At 49.4% G+C, this 16,946-nt stretch overlaps 1 protein-coding gene across 1 annotated transcript in view; it reads right to left on the bottom strand.

Moving 5' to 3' along the window:
* Positions 1–5,664, bottom strand: part of LOC106806676 — a 7,731-nt gene extending 2,067 nt beyond the window's left edge. Inside the window, exons 1-3 of the mRNA XM_014808687.1 lie at positions 4,117–5,664; positions 3,101–3,205; positions 2,306–2,531 (exon numbers count right to left, since the gene is read on the bottom strand). Of these exons, the coding sequence (XP_014664173.1) occupies positions 2,306–2,531; positions 3,101–3,205; positions 4,117–5,664 (1,879 nt within the window). The remainder of the gene's footprint in view (positions 1–2,305; positions 2,532–3,100; positions 3,206–4,116) is intronic.
* Positions 5,665–16,946: the final 11,282 nt, after the last annotated feature.

The raw sequence follows: 16,946 nt of genomic DNA on the forward strand, positions 1-16,946 counted from the left end.
CTCTCTCTCTCTCTCTCTCTCTCTCTCTCTCTCTCTCTCTCTCTCTCTCTCTCTGACACACACACGCATACACACTGATCTTATCTATGATTTCACTACCTATTTCCTTCCATACAATAAAATTCCGATTAACTGAAATGCCAGTTTATTTCGTTTTGACCGAAATGAGGCCAGTAAGTCACATTTAACTGTTTTCTAGCATGCTACACGCCAATGCCCATCATGAGTAATACGTGCTGACAGAAAAAAGGGGAAATCTAGTCCGGAGTTACGAATAGCAGGTAATGCTTGACCGGACAAACATAGTCTTGGAAAGTGAGAAGAGGCGGAAAGAAAGTGAGAGAGAGAGAGAGAGAGAGAGAGAGAGAGAAAGAGAGAGCGAAAGATCTAGAGAGATAGAGAGCGAGAGATCTAGAGAGATAGAGAGCGAGAGATCTAGAGAGATAGAGAGCGAGAGATCTAGAGAGATAGAGAGCGAGAGATCTAGAGAGATAGAGAGATAGGTATGTAGGTAGAGAGAAAGGGGAAGGGCAAACACTAAGTTTATTTTTCCCAATATTATATATATATATATATATATATATATAATGGCACTTTGCAGTTACGGGTTACCAGGTCAGAATTGTTTACCAATGTTTTATGACAGAGTACACATCAATTTCCATCAATAGTAATGGGCGCTTGCATGAAAATAGAAAAAACTAGATAGAAGTTTAGATCTAGTTCACATGAATCTAGAGTGAATAAGTTTGAGAGTCAAATTTCCGTGACTATCTCACGGTGTGAATTACACCCTCTACGGTTTCCCTGGCGTACAGAGCTACAGAAACCGATGATAGTGCCTAGCCGCAACAATGGCTGCACGACCCTATATTCTGACGCAGGTATGGATATTGCCGACGTTGTTATGCTAGGCAGAGACTGGTAGGAAAAAAAAACATTCGCGCGCGTAAAACAGGCTGGAACGTGACCCGAGATAATGCATGAACTCAATCACGATAAGCTTGCCATCTCGCTCTAATTTCTGCTAACGAATGAGCGAGGGAACAACAGAATATATTGCATGGTTAGGCTAGTTACTGCCTATTCATACATCTCTATGAGCCTGACTCACGCACGCGCTAGCTTCACGCATGTCAATCAAATAGTCGCAAAAATAAATTAGACTCCGTTCGTAAGTTATTGAGATCATAACCGCACGTAAAATAATAGGCGTGTTCACACACAACAAAAACCGCGATGCTAATCGCGATGGAAATACCGAGATAATTGTGCCCTTGTTCACACAGGCGGAAATATCTCGCTAATTGCCGAGCGGGATAATTCTATTAATCGAACTGCGCATGCCTGATATCAAGCCGAAATATAACCCTTCCGGTCGCGCGCGCGCGAATTATGTACTACCGGGATTCGAGTTCGGTGTTGCAGTCGTTGGTAGTAGTCTAGCTCTGTTACATTAACGTATGCTACTCTAGCTCTGTTACGTTAACGTATGCTACTCTAGCTCTGTTACGTTAACGTATGCTACTCTAGCTCTGTTACGTTAACGTATGCTACTCTACGTCTGCACGTGTTTACGTAAACACATCGTATTGTTAGTACAGAGTCGAGACTGCATCTTTTCAGATTGAATTGAGTTCGGCGATTAACCCTCCTTTCTTGAAACATGCCAAAACGGCCAAGTTGATACGATCGCTTGGAATGATGGGATAGAAAATACCGGGATTATTTGCGCGAGCGTTCACACACACGGCGCGGTGCAATTAATCGCGCTAATTCCCAAATAATCGCAGTCTAAAGTGCGATTTGCAGCGCGATGCTGATCGCGATACGTAGTGAGATTTCGATCGCGATGCAAAAACCGAGAATTGCATCCCGCTAATTCCCGCCAGTGTGAACGCGCCTAATGATTATAAATTAATTGCAACAGCATAACACATCGAAAACCTAGTTATCGCGCCGTTAAAATAAGATCAAGGCGCAAATTTTATTATGGAAAATATCGCACACGTATCATGATAATGAATATCGCGAAATTAATTTCCTATCTGCCCTGCGACTGTATTTTATTTCTCTCTTATGTTCACAAACCTGACACTTGGCCTACTAATTCTTCAACCCTTATCGTAAGTTTATGATAGGTAGTTAGTTAACTCCCTATCATGACCCCACAACCCTAATCCATCCAATCTGAATCCTCTATTTCTAACCCTCTAATTCACATCCCTTAATTCTAACACCCTAATTTGAACTTCTAATCATACCTTCTAATACTACACTCCTTAATCTCAGCCCTAGCACCAACCTTCTAGAGCGGACGTGTCGACAAAGTCGTCGGGACTTTCCTCTAGGAACTCGTACATTCCCGGGTGTACGAAGCAGGACTGTGGAAGGTTGTTACTCCACATGCTCACTCCCAGTCCGTCGCGCGTGTCCGTCAGGATGTGCTCCAGTCGTTCCTTCGTCCAGTCACTTTCGAGTCGGAAGGACGTATCCGTCCAGAACACGAATCCAAACTCATGCAACATTTCCTGTAAACGCACACGTAGCGTTGTTAATTAATCAATTAATTGATTGATGAATGGACATATTTTTGTAGTTATACATAGGACTACATGTATTCATTCGTCCATTAATTTATTGTCCTGTTCGTTTTATCGTTCGTTCGTTTCTTCGTTTATTCATTCATCCATTAATTCGTCTGTTTGTTCATTTATTCATTTGTTTATTCGTTCGTTCGTTCGTTCGTTTGTTCGTTTGTTTGTTTGTTCGTTCGTTTGTTTGTTCGTTCGTTCGTTCGTTCGTTCGTTCGTTCGTTCGTTCGTTTGCTCGTTCGTTCGTTCGTTCGTTCATTCGTTCGTTCGTTTGTTCATTCTTTCGTTCGTTAGTTCGTTCGTTCGTTCGTTCGTTTGTTCATTCATTCGTTCATTCATTCGTTCGTTCGTTCGTTCGTTCGTTTGTTTGTCCATTCATTCGTTCGTTCGTTTGTTCGTTTGTTCGTTCGTTCGTTCGTTCGTTCGTTCGTTCGTTCGTTCGTTCGTTCGTTCGTTCGTTAATTTATTCATTCCTTCGTTCAGCGCTGTTTCGGCGGACAGCTCACCTGTAGAATCATCAGCTTGAAGGCAAAATTCTCCAAGTCCCTGACGTGAGGCGGGTAATTGTTGAACTCAAACGGTCTCAGCTTGCAGCCACAGTTGTCCTGCACCTGTGAGGGTAAATTCATTCGTTCGCAATTAAATTCGCGTAGCAATATACTCACATTAGAATCACGCGCAGTGTCAGGGTACGCGCGCGCTAACACGTATGTATGAATGCCCCCCCCCACCCTGCGCGAACATGAAGAGAGCGCGCGAGAAACAAGCGAGAGAGCGTGCGTGCGTGTGCGTGCGTGCGTGCGGGCTGGCGCGATCATGTTTGATCAGTGATCATCTGTGTTTATCTCGTCGCCGCCGCAGCAGTTAGGTCGGCCCATCGACCCCGACGTGCGTCAGCACTTACGGACATGACAGGCGCCATCTGGTGGGTGCACTACGCACGGTGCGTCGCGAAATGAATAGCTGCCATTCACCGCGCATGTAATCTGCACCCGTTTCCGGGTTGAAGAGCATTATTATTTCCGGAGGTGTCGTCTTTGTTCTCATCGCCACCTATCTTTCTATAATAGCTGATTTACGTACAGCCCGCTTAAATAAAGAGGATAGCCACAAATCCCAAGATATATTTTGTCACTGGCCAGGATGTTACTGATAAAGCGTCTATAGCTGGCATTACCCACGTGGTTTCACTGCGATGCAATAGATCATTAAAAAATTGGGGGATTTTCGTAGAGGATACAGGATGCGGGATGAAGCTTAGCTCGTCCTAATCACGACGATTCAAACGCGGGGCGAGTTCAAGTTCAGTTCAAGAGAAGCAAATAGCATGACCCGCAGGCTTCGATGATAGATGGTCTATTGTTTCAATAAAATCACGTTATCAGGCGAGAAAAAAAGGGGAGCCTGTGTGTGTGTGTGTGTGCGTGCGTGTGTGCGTGCGTGTGCGCGTGTGTGTGCGCGCCTGCCTTAGCTCATGCGTGCGTGCGTGCGTGCGTGCACGTGCGTGTCAGGTGTCACCTACCCACTTGTTGTTGTCCGTCGACAAGCCGAGATCGTAGATGACGAGATCGTAGTCGGGTCGCAGCTCGTCCTGGAACATGCGCACGTACTCCTGCCCCTCGTGGAAGTGCGAGTCGTCGAATCCCGTCGTGAACACGGGCCGGTCGACGCTCGGCGCGCGGTACGGCAGCATGTAGGGCTCCGTCTCCGGCAGTATGCGGTACATGATCGTCTGCAGCTTGACGATGTCGTTGATGTCGACGCCCGGGATCATGTGCATCGGGTCGAACGGCAGCTCGGTCGTCGGGTAGAAGCCGTCGTCCGACACCAGCTCGCCCGGAGCCCGGTTTCTTACCGGGTAGCCCCTCTCCAGCACCTGCGTCGTGATTCTCTTCGTCGGCGACGCATCGCCGCGATTGTCCGTCGGTCGACTGCGCCAGGGGTCGATAAAGGACGCCCCCTGCTGGCCGGGCGCGTCGAGGAACGGCGGCGGCGGCGGTTGTCGCCCGGGCGCGTCCATGAACGGCGGCCCCCGACGGCCAGGACCGGGCATGAACGGCGCCCCCCGCCGGCCGGGACCGGGCATGAACGGCGCCCCCCGCCGGCCGGGACCGGGCATGAACGGCGCCCCCTGTCGGCCGGGGCCGTCGATGAACGGGGGACCGCCTTCGCCGCGGAAGTCCATTAGTGGCGCCCTCTGCTGTACCTGGTTGTCACCGCGCGGGAAACCCGCGTCGCTGTTTGGTCCCATCCCGCCGTATCCCATGCCACGGAAATCGCCGCCAGGTGGCGGTCCCCAGAAGTCACCGCCGGGCGGGGGTGCTGGCATGTTGTCTCCCGGCATGAACGACGGGTGGAACGGCTCGCCGCCGTGGGGCATGTGACCGTCGTGCGGGTGGTGGTGGCGTGGGGCGAGGCCCGGGGGCGGGGGCATGTCGCGCGGCCGGGGACCCGCCATGAAGCCATCGCGGGGCAGGGTGCCATACTCGTCCGTGTGTAGCGGGTGGTAGCTGTCCGGTCCCATCGCCAGGATCTCCATCGGCCGCCCGTCGGGGCCGTACATTGGCGGCGGCGGCGGCGGCGGCCGGCGATCGTTCAGCGACCCCATGTGGCCGAGCACGATCTCGTCGTACTGGCCCGCCATCGCCTGCCGGTGCAGAGTCTTTCTGCGGTTGGCCGGCACCTTAAAGTAGTCGCCGCTGCGGTCGACCTTAAACGGCGGCACGGCGTCGTCGGGAAGGACAATCGGCTTCTCCTCTTCCTCTTCCTTTGACGCCGCCGTCTTGTCGTCGCCGATGACGTCATTTCCCGCGTCGATGACGTCATCTCCCTTTTCGCCGACGTCATCGACCACGTCCTGCAGTCGCGGTTCGTTGTCGTCTACCAGGGGCAGCGCGAACGGCGGGCTGGCGGTCGTCGGCTCCACCTGGTGGGCGCGCGCCGGCTTGCGGTACACGATGGCTAGGTAGAGCACGCAGGCGACGATGACGATGGCTGCGACGGCGCGGCCGACCTGCGGGCCGTAGCGGAAGAACTTGGCGCGCATCGAGTTGCGGCTGAGCTGCGGCATGACCCACAACGGTGGCGCGAACATCTGTGGCTTGACGGGCACGGCGTCGGCGGCGGCGGCGGCGGCGGCGGCGGCGACGCCCTCCCGCGTCGCGGCTTCTTCGTCAGACATTGTCGCTCGCTGCGTGGCGTGGCGCCTTCTGTCGGCGTGCGTCGGAGTTTATCAAAACTGTAACGGTAAGAGAGCAGAAGATATATGATAAAGAATGTACAATAAATAAAGTAAAATAAAGAAAAATAAGTACAAATAACTTGATAGTCTCCTACAACCACGTATAAACCCCGACAGTCTCTTGCAACCACGTACAAACCCCGACAGTCTCCTACAACCACGTATACACCCCGCCAGTCTCTTATAGCCACGTACAAACCCTGTCAGTCTTCTACAACCACTTACAAACCCTGATAGTCTTTTATAGCCATGTACAAACCCTGATAGTCATCTACAGCCACATGCAAACCCTGATAGTCTCCTACAGCCACGTACAAACCCCGTCAGTCTTCTACAGCCAAGTACAAACCCCGACAGTCTCCTACAGCCACGTACAAACCCAGACAGTCTTCTACAACAACTTACAAACCCTGATAGTCTTTTACAGCCACGTACAAACCCTGTCAGTCTCCTACAGCCACGTACAAACCCTGTTAGTCTCCTACAACCACGTACAAGCCCAGACAGTCTTTTATAGCCACGTACAAATCCCGCTGATAATCATCCTACACCACGTACAGAACCCTGTCAGTCTCCTACAGCCCACGTACAAACCCTGTCAGTCTTCTATCAACTACGTACCAAACCCGACAGTCTCCTACAATCACCGTACAAACCCAGACAGTCTTATTATAGAGCCGACGTACCAAACCCTGATATGTCATCTACAGGCCACGCTGCAACCCTGTCAGTCTCCTATCAGCCACGTACAAACCCTGTCAGTCTCCTACGCCGACGTACGAAACCCATGTCAGTCTTCTATTACAACAAACGTACATATACCCGGACAGTCTCCTACAACCACGTACAAATCCGCACTTTCACTTAGAAACTACGTACAAACGTCCATCACCGGTATACAGGTCTTCGGTCTAACACCTCAGAGGCATCAGAAAAATGCAGTGGCACGCGCACGCACTTACTATTTGCTGCCGCACGTTGTTTCTCCCGTGCACGTTCGTTGTTAGTCCTCAGAGCAAACGTGCATGCAGCCCAGGTTAGCCAGGTAAGCCTATAACCTGCCGCACCGGCGTTGATGTTTCTGGCAGCGTGTCTTCCGAAACGCATTTTTTTCACCGCTGGAAGGAAGGACGCTAGCGCGTGCGAGAGAGAGAGGAGAGAGCAATGCCTTACCCGGGCGCGGCAGCGCGCTTACCCTAGTCTCAGCGGCGCCCGGCTAACACCCTGCGATCATTAGTTTGTGCTACGGCGGGGCGGTCTCCGCGGGGGGGGTATCCTGGTGTGTCCTCGGTCCGTTCCCTCTCTTTCCTGGGGGGGGTCAGGTTCCATCGTCTTGTTTTGTCTCTTGGCACTCTTTGCTTCTTCTAACTCCCCTCTCTTTCGCCCTCGCTTCTTTTCGGCGCGCTCTCCTCTCTCTCTTCTCCCTTCATCTCTTTCTCTCCTCTCCCCCTCTCTCATTTCCCCCCTGCGCCTTCTTTGGCGTACACAATATCAATATAATAGAATTCAAAGCATGCCCTGTTAATGTATTTTTATTTACTTTTTACAATGTTAATATTATTTTTACTATGTTTGTCCTAATAACAGTTCGGCGTTTTTCCGTCGCCCCGCTCCGCAGCAGAAAACTACAAACAATAAGCGTCAGCGGCTAAGCGTGGCCCCGCGCGTGAGCAACAAACAATAAATACAAATTAATTCGCACCGCCGGTCTCCTAGTCACACTTTCACAGATGACACGCCCGATTTGAGGCCACAGCTGACGAACAATCGAGCCACCTTGCGGATATTAGTGGAATTATGGCGAGCAACTGTGACTGTTGGCGTTCTGATTAGTATCTTAATCAGCGGAAGCAACTGTGTAAAGGTACCTTACACGTGTACAGAGACTTGGTCACAGACTAACCTGTAAACACCTGTGACGCGAATGTGGTCACTTGTAACTGTAAACACACTGCTTACAGAGACGTGGTCAGCAGTAACCTTGTAAAACACCTGTACAGAGACAGACGACACAAGGACATCGTAATCAGTGGCTACGGTTCGCTGCTGTACTACACGGCGCCGCTTTAACCGTAAACACCTGTACGGAGATGCTGGACTCAGGTAACCTGTAAAACTGACAGAGACGTGTAACAGATAACTGTAAACACGTGTACAGAGGACAGACGACAAGCAAGAGCGATGTAATCATGGGCTACGGTTCGCGTGTACTACACGCGCGCTGCTTATTAGTTGTAGATAAGACAACGTTTAAGAACATGGTGTAAAGGGAAAACACAGTGTGTAAGATAACACGATGTAATTAAAACACATTTGAATAGGACAGTGTGTAGAAACACGTGTGTAGAGAACACACTGTACAAAACACAGTTGATATAGAAACAGTGTATTAGATAGCCACATGTATAGAACATCGTGTTAAGAACACCATATATAGAAAACACAGCAATATAAAACAAAGTGTATATAATACACACGCAGTTTATAGAGAACAGTCACAGAGGAACTGGTATAGACCAGTTCTTAAATTTATTCATGAACTGGGGTCACTCGCCCACGAAAACGAGGCCCTAAGCTAAGCAATTTGGTAAACAATGGCTGCAACAGAGGGTACACGCACGTACACGCGGTACAACGCACGTACACGCAGATAACACCGCACGACACCGGGTACACGGATATACACGGCACGTACACGCACGTACACGCAGGATACACGCACGTACCACGCGGGTACACGCGAGTACACGCAGATACACGCACGTACACGCGGGTACACGGAGATCACGCACGTACACGCAAATACACGCACGTACACGTACATGCAGAAACACGCACGTACACGCGGGTACACGGAGCATACACGCACGTACACGCGCGATAGACGCCACGTACGACGCAGGCTACACGCACGTACACGCGGTACGCGCAACGTACACGCAGCTACACGCACGTACACCGGGTACACCGGAGATACACGCACGTAACACGCGGGTACACGCAGTTACACGCAGGTACACGCACGTACACGCAGCATACACGCACGTACACGTACACGCAGATACACGCACGTGCACGCGGCTACACGGAGATACACGCACGTACACGCAGGTACACGCACGTACACGCGGGTACACGCAACTACACGCAGATACACGCACGTACAACGCAGATGGCACGCACGTACACGTACAGCAGATCTATACACGCGCGTTACACGGAGATACACGCACGTACACGCGGCGTACCCGCGTGTACGGCGGTATCTGCGTAGTACGTGCGTGTACCCGCCGTGTACGTGGTGTACATGCTGTAGCCCCGCTTACACGTGCGTGTACCGCGTGGACGTGCGGTGTACCCGCTGGTACGTGCGTGTATCTGCGGTACGCGTACGCTGCCTGTATTGCGTTACAGTGCGTGTATCTGCGTGTACGTGCGTGTACCCGCGCTGTACGTGCATGTATCCTGCGTGTGACGTGCGTGTACTGGCGGTAACTGCTGTACGTGCGTACACGCTGATACGTGCGGTATCTCCGGTACCCGGTGATATCTGGCGTGGTTACGTGCGTGTATCTGCCGTTACATGCGGTGTACGCGCGTGTCACGTGCGTGTACCTGCCTTGTACCGTGCGTGTACCGCGTGTACCGTGGTGTATCTCCGTGTACCGCGTGTACGTACGGGCGTGGTGATCTGCGTGTACGTGTACGTTCGTGTATCTGCCGTGTACGTGATACGTGCGGTCTATCTCGCTTACGCGACGTGACCGCGATGTACGTGTCGTTTGTACCTGCGTGCACGTGCGTTGTTCCCTGCGTGTACGATGCGTGTACCTGCGTGTAATCGCGTGCACGTGCGTGTACCCGCCTGTGAACGTGCGTGTATCTCGCTGTACCGCGGTACGTGCGTGTATCTGCTTGCTACGTTACCGTGCGTGTATCTGCGTGACGTGCGTGCTACCTGCGTGGTACGTAGCGGTACCCGCAGTGTACGTGGGTATCTGCGGCGTACGGTACGTGCGTTATCTGCGTGTACGTGTCTAGCCCCGTTACGTAGTACGTCGTGTATCTGCGTGTACTGCGGTGTATCTGCGTGTACGTGCGATGTACCCTGCGTTGTACGTGCAGTGTACCCGCGTGTACGTGCGTGTACCCGCGTGTACGTACGTGTATCCGCGTGTACGTGCGTGTACCTGCGTGTACGTGCGTGTACCTGCGTGTACGTGCGTGTACCTGCGTGTACGTGCGTGTATCTCCGTGTACCCGCGTGTACGTGCGTGTATCTGCGTGTATCTGCGTGTACGTGCGTGTACCCGCGTGTACGTGCGTGTACCTGCGTGTACGTGCGTGTATCTCCGTGTACCCACGTGTACGTGCGTGTATTCAGGGCGGGTTATTTGGTTTATGTAACCCCCTTGGTTGCTAAGTACCAACCAAAAAAAGTACTAGTTTAAACCTAGTAACATGTTTGGACCTACAGTTGTTTACTCGGGTCTTACTCGGTTACATTGGGATCTATACAAATAAATGTATTGTGATACTAAGTGGGTATCAACTAGTCAAATTTAATGGGTAAAAGTTCAAAACCGAGCCTGGTGCCATACATTGTTTATTTAATAATCCAATAATGAAAACAATGTCATGTGAACATTCGTGAATCATGTTTATAGAGTCGTGAATACTGTCTAGTCATCCAACACATTGACCATCCGCATGCGTCTTGGGTGGCGCCTTGCGAACATGTTGATGACCTCCTCGACGTCAATGTCGATGTCACGGTGAACCAGCATCAGGGCCAGTCCCGTCATTCTCACCGTGCCCATGCTAGAGCAAAGATAGGTCTTGAGACGTTTGAGGCCACTGAACACGCGCTCAGCAGTGCAGCTGGTGACGGGTAGGCTACAGAGGATGCGTAGCAACATCTCGATGTTGGGATACATCCCACTGTGGCGCAAGGCATCTGTGACGGTCTCGGGCAAATCGTCTTTGCTGTGGTGCAGCAGCCATTTCTGTTGCCAGCACTCCACCTCTGCGGCAACCGTCATAGGAGACGGCAGGTCAGCCCGGTATGTGTCTATGAAGTCATCCAAGTTGCCCTGGGAGGCAGGCAAGGCAACAAGGGCTGATGGAACGAGAGCGATTCCTCTCAGGGCAGTGCAGTTCAGCTCTGTGAACCGAGACTGCATCTCATTAATGATGTGATCCAAAAGGGGGATAGTTACCGTCCTTTTGAAAAAATCACTTGGAGTGTCAGCCGGAGTATTCTCCCGGTGTCGTTGCCGACCACATCAGCGGGGCAGGGCTGGCTCAGTGCCAACAGTTGAGCATATGTTGGAAGCTGCTGCAAACCTAAAATTAAATTTGAAACAAATATTTAATTTTGAACAAGTTTAGCTGCATGTATTGGTCAATAAACAAATATAAATATAGTCACTTGGCACAGATTATAAATTGTAATCAGATTGCCAAACTTGTATAATATTTAAGTAACAAACCATTTGTTATGGTACGTGTCGATCCTGTCCCTGGCATTTTTTAGTGCTGTCACCACTGTCTAGACCTCTACAGATGCCCGGACGATGTCGAGGGCCTTGGCCTGGAGACCAATGGTAATTCAACGGATGTAGGACAGGGTACTTGATGTCATGATGAGGCTGATGATGAATGAAGGCTGGGTGATGGCTAGAAGAAACTGAGATGAATCGGTGAGAGAATCCCTTGACCACTTCGTCGGCCCCTGCTCGGTGATGGTCTCGAAGCAGTGTGCGACCGAGGACAGAAGCTCAATGAAGACCTCGAAGGCGTCCAGCCGTGCCACCCACTTGGTCCTACACAGGTCTTTCAGCTTCTTGTGACTGGAGTTGGGAGCGACCTGACAAGTCAAAAGGAGTCATTTAATATCCAGTATTCAACATATTGCTCGAGTCGACAATGATGGTAATGACTGTGATGTAATGATTTTAGATACTGGAATAAATATTATTTACCTCTGCAATTGCTTTGTCTACGGCATACTGGCGTTTGGGATGATTGGCGAAGAAACACCCGATCTTCTCAATCGTCCCTATCATGTTCCTCACATCTGAAAATGCACAAGAGTACCGTTGTCTATATTAACAGTTCTAATTAGAAGGCAAACAGTCTATAGTTCCATAATTGTATGTAAAAGGAGACTATTACGTACATGTACTCTCTGTCGATTTGGCAACGCAGAGATTCAATTGGTGTGCCGCACAGTGAAAATAGAGAGCTTTCGGGTGGTCCTTCTGGATGAGGGCAGCTGCACTATTGGTGTGGCCGGACATATTGCCTGCACCGTCATACCCTTGGCCGCGGATAAGGGAAGGATCCAGACCATACGAAGCCACCCTGGTAATCATGGTCTTGGCCAGCACTGCTCTCGTGATGCCTTCAGAGCACTCCACAAAATCCACAAGTCGTTCTTGAGGAGCCTCAGCAGAATCCACATATCTGAAATTACACAAGCCTTGGACTGTTGAAGGTTACTAACCGGCGTTGAAGCATCCCGGAACTAGTTACCATTAATAAACGGTACCTGTTAATATAATCAGCTGTAGGCCTGTATGTGGGTATACCAAATCTGCTGAACCGGTTTAATACATAATTATGTCGTCATGTATGCAGTTTTCTTACCTCAAAACAAATGATAGCTGCTCCTTGTTAGAAACGTCGGTGACCTCATCCGCGATGATTGAGAAGAAGGGGCTGTTCTTTACCTGGCTGAAAATCTTGTGGCGGATATAGTCAGCAATGGTGTCTATGACCTCATTTTGAATTATGCTCGATGTGTATGTGGCATTCTTGGGGCCTGTTGTTTTGAGATGTTCTTCCAAAACCTTGTCCCCATAACTTATCCTGAAGTTCAAGAGGGCTCTGAAATTGCTGCGATCATCTTCATGACGTTCATGATTTCCACGGAGAGGCAGGTTTTGGCGCCCACACAGGATGACAGTTTCCACTATGCTCCTCATCTTCTGGCGGTTCTCAGCAATACGGTTAGCAATGCCTTTACTCAACTGTAAAGATATTTTTGAATATATCGCCATGTGGGACTGTGTAGTGTGTATGGCTCAGATCTAATGTACATAGTATGTACTAGTAATTCATTTAGCAGGCATTAATCGTTTCAATGTTAATAATTCAGTAGATAGTAGAATTTGTACCTGCTCCTGCACATTCTTCTGCTGGCCCTTCATGATCTCCACGAAGCAGGATGCCTTTGTGACGGATGCCTGATGGTTGCTGCTCTGGCTATGAGCCTTCAACTTCTCCGGAGTTTTGTTGCAGGTGGTCAGAGGGCGAGTCACCAGTGTTGCCTGCGTGTTGCTAAATAGAGCACAGTATCTGCAAAACAGAATCATATTGATATGCTACTATTATCATAATAAACCAAATTATTCCAGACTTCCTTTGAACACTGCATCATTAGGCCCGCGAAACTACCGGTAGTAATATTAGTGTTAAACATACTATCACTCGAGAGAATTGGTAGGGATCTTACTTGCATACCCCTCCATCAGATGATCTGGAATAAACCAGCCAGGGGAATGAAAAGAGCCACTGAATTTGGAACTTTCGGGTCTTGCCATGGTCCATGTGGGTGGGAAAGGCGAAGGTGGGTGGTGGCGTCCAAGCTGAGTTCAGGATCTTGAACCGCTCCTCATCTGTTATGGACTTCCCCAGGTAGTGGCCCATGTCACTGTAATCCTGACTTGCCAGCCTTGCGGGAATACGAGTGTTGCATGCAGAACTAGTTGTTGGCCGCAATGTCCCAATTGCAACTGTCTCATTGAGGCTGCGGAAGCTTGGTCAGTATCAGGAACATTAGAGGCAGGGCTGCATGGTTGAGGCAACTCATTCTCATCTCCGACTGCATCATGATCAACGTTTTGGGAAGAACCTGGGCCAGCCTGGGATGGGCCAGGCGCCGTTGCAAAATATTTCAGGATGCCTGTAGTGGCGGCTGAGGGGGGTCCTTTCCTTTTCTGAAAAAAATTATCACTAATATCAGATCCATGTATAGGATAGGCCTACCGTATATTTATAATCATGCCGTCTTGTCCTATTATTTTATACTAGCAATAGTTAGCATCTTCTATGTATCTGGGGCCTACACATTATATACATGTATTGATTTTATCTAGACACTAGTCCTAGGCTAACAGTTTAAGGATTTAATTACAATCATGAATAGATTACTAGTACTAGTAACAGCATTAATTACAGTACTCACCATGCTTGCTCAGTGAGTCAAAGTTGTTGCAGAGCTCACCGCCTGAGCCACTGCCACAAAATAATACCGAGTACGCATCTGAAATCAATAATCAATGCCCTTGAGTTGATACTCAGACAATAATTGATACAATGTTGCAATGCGCAGCCATGTATTTTATAACAATTGTGTCTGGACATAATACTGTACAGTGGTTACCATGGTTATGCTACTGCATGCAACTGCATGCAACATAATATTCAGTTGGCCTTAAAACTTTAGGAGATATTATCATTGTCTCAAGGTTAAACACATCATGACAAGAATTATTGTTGCACCATTAAAATGTAATTATAACCTTTTTTAAGATAAACTCATTGATTGACTCATTGATGGTTTGTAAACTACTGAAACACTCTACTAATGTAACAGTTTTAGTTAACACTATAATTTCAAAGAGTCACAGGTCATCATCCTAGTATCTAGATTAGATGGATCAACCAGACAGTCTTTTATAGCCACGTACAAACCCTGATAATCATCTACAGCCACGTACAAACCCTGTCAGTCTCCTACAGCCACGTACAAACCCTGTCAGTCTTCTACAACTACGTACAAACCCCGACAGTCTCCTACAACCACGTACACACCCAGACAGTCTTTTATAGCCACGTACAAACCCTGATAGTCATCTACAGCCACGTGCAAACCCTGTCAGTCTCCTACAGCCACGTACAAACCCTGTCAGTCTCCTACGGCCACGTACGAACCCTGTCAGTCTTCTACAACAACGTACATACCCGGACAGTCTCCTACAACCACGTACAAATCCGCACTTTCACCTAGAACTACGTACAAACGTCATCACGTATACAGGCTCTGTCGGTCTAACACCCTCAGAGGCATGAGAAAATGCAGTTTCACGCGCACGCACTTACTATTTTGCTGCCGCACGTTGTTTCTCCCGTGCAGCGTTCGTTGTTAGTCCTCAGAGCAAACTGATGCAGCCCAGGTAGCACAGGTAAGCTATAACCTGCCGGACCGGGTTGTGTTTCTGGAGCGTGTCCTCCGAACGCATTTCACCCGTGGAGAGGAAGGAGCTAGCGCGTGCGAGAGAGAGAGAGAGCAATGCCCTTACCCTGCGCGGCAGCGGCCTTACCCTACGTCTCAGCGGCGCCCGGCTAACACCCTGCGATCATTAGTTTGTGCGTACGCGCGCGTCTGTCTTGTTTGTCTCTTGGCACTTCTTTTGCTTCTTCTAACTCGCCCTCTCTTTCGCGCTCTCTCTATCTTTCGCGCGCTCTCTCTCTCTCTCTCTCCCTTCATCTCTTTCTCTCCTTCTCCCCCTCTCTCATTTCCCCTCTGCCGCCTTCTTTGTCGTACACACTATCATATAATAGAATTTAAAGCATGCCCTGTAATGTTATTTTTATTTATTTTTACAATGTTAATATTATTTTTACTATGTTTGTCCTAATAACAGTTCGCGTTTCCGTCGCCCGCTCCCGCAGCAAAACTACAACAATAAGGTCAGCGGCTAAGCGTGGCCGCGCGTGAGCATACAACAATAAATACAAATTAATTCGCACCGCCGGTCTCCTATCACACTCACAGATTGACACGCCCTATTTGAGGGCCGACAGCTGACGAACAATCGAGCACCTGTGCTATATTAGTGGAAATTATGCGACAACGGACTGTTTGCGTTCTGATTAGTATCTTAATACGGAAGCAACTGTGTAAAAGGTAACCTTACACGTGTACAGAGACGTGGTCACAGATAACCTGTAAACACCTGTACGGAGATGTGGTCACATGTAACCTGTAAACACCTGTACAGAGACGTGGTCTCAGGTAACCTGTAAACACCTGTACAGAGACAGACGACAACAAGGACATGTAATCATGTGGCTACGGTTCGCTGTGTACTACACGGCGCCTGCTTTAACCTGTAAACACCTGTACGGAGATGTGGACTCAGGTAACCTGTAAACACCTGTACAGAGACGTGGTAACAGATAACCTGTAAACACCTGTACAGAGACAGACGACAACAAGGACATGTAATCATGTGGCTACGGTTCGCTGTGTACTACACGGCGCCTGCTTTATTAGTTGTAGATAAGACAACGTGTAGAGAACATGGTGTAAAGAAAACACAGTGTGTAGATAACACGATGTATAAAACACATTTGATATAGTACAGTGTGTAGATAACACCGTGTGTAGAGAACACAGTGTACAAAACACAGTTGATATAGAACAGTGTATAGATAGCACAGTGTATAGAACATCGTGTAGAACACCATATATAGAGAACACAGCGAATATAAAACAAAGTGTATATAATACACACGCAGTTTATAGAGAACAGTGCACAGAGAACTGTGTATAGACCAGTCTTAAATATTATTCATGACCTGGGGTCATCGCACGAAAACGAGGCTAAGCTAAGCAATTTTGTAAACAATGGCTGCACAGAGGGGGTACACGCACGTACACGCGGGTACACGCACGTACACGCAGATACACGCACGTACACGCGGGTACACGGAGATACACGCACGTACACGCAAATACACGCACGTACACGTACATGCAGATACACGCACGTACACGCGGGTACACGGAGATACACGCACGTACACGCACGTACACGCAGGTACACGCACGTACACGCGGGTACACGCGAGTACACGCACACGCAGATACACGCACGTACACGCGGGTACACGGAGATACACGCACGTACACGCAGATACACCGCACGTACACGCGGGTGCACGCACGTACACGCGGGTACACGCACGTACACGCAGATACACGCACGTACACGCGGGTACACGGAGATACACGCACGTACACGCAGGCACAGACACGT

The sequence above is a fragment of the Priapulus caudatus genome, unplaced genomic scaffold, assembly GCF_000485595.1.
Source record: "Priapulus caudatus unplaced genomic scaffold, Priapulus_caudatus-5.0.1 Scaffold174, whole genome shotgun sequence".
Classification (NCBI taxonomy): Eukaryota; Metazoa; Priapulida; class Priapulimorpha; order Priapulimorphida; family Priapulidae; genus Priapulus; species Priapulus caudatus.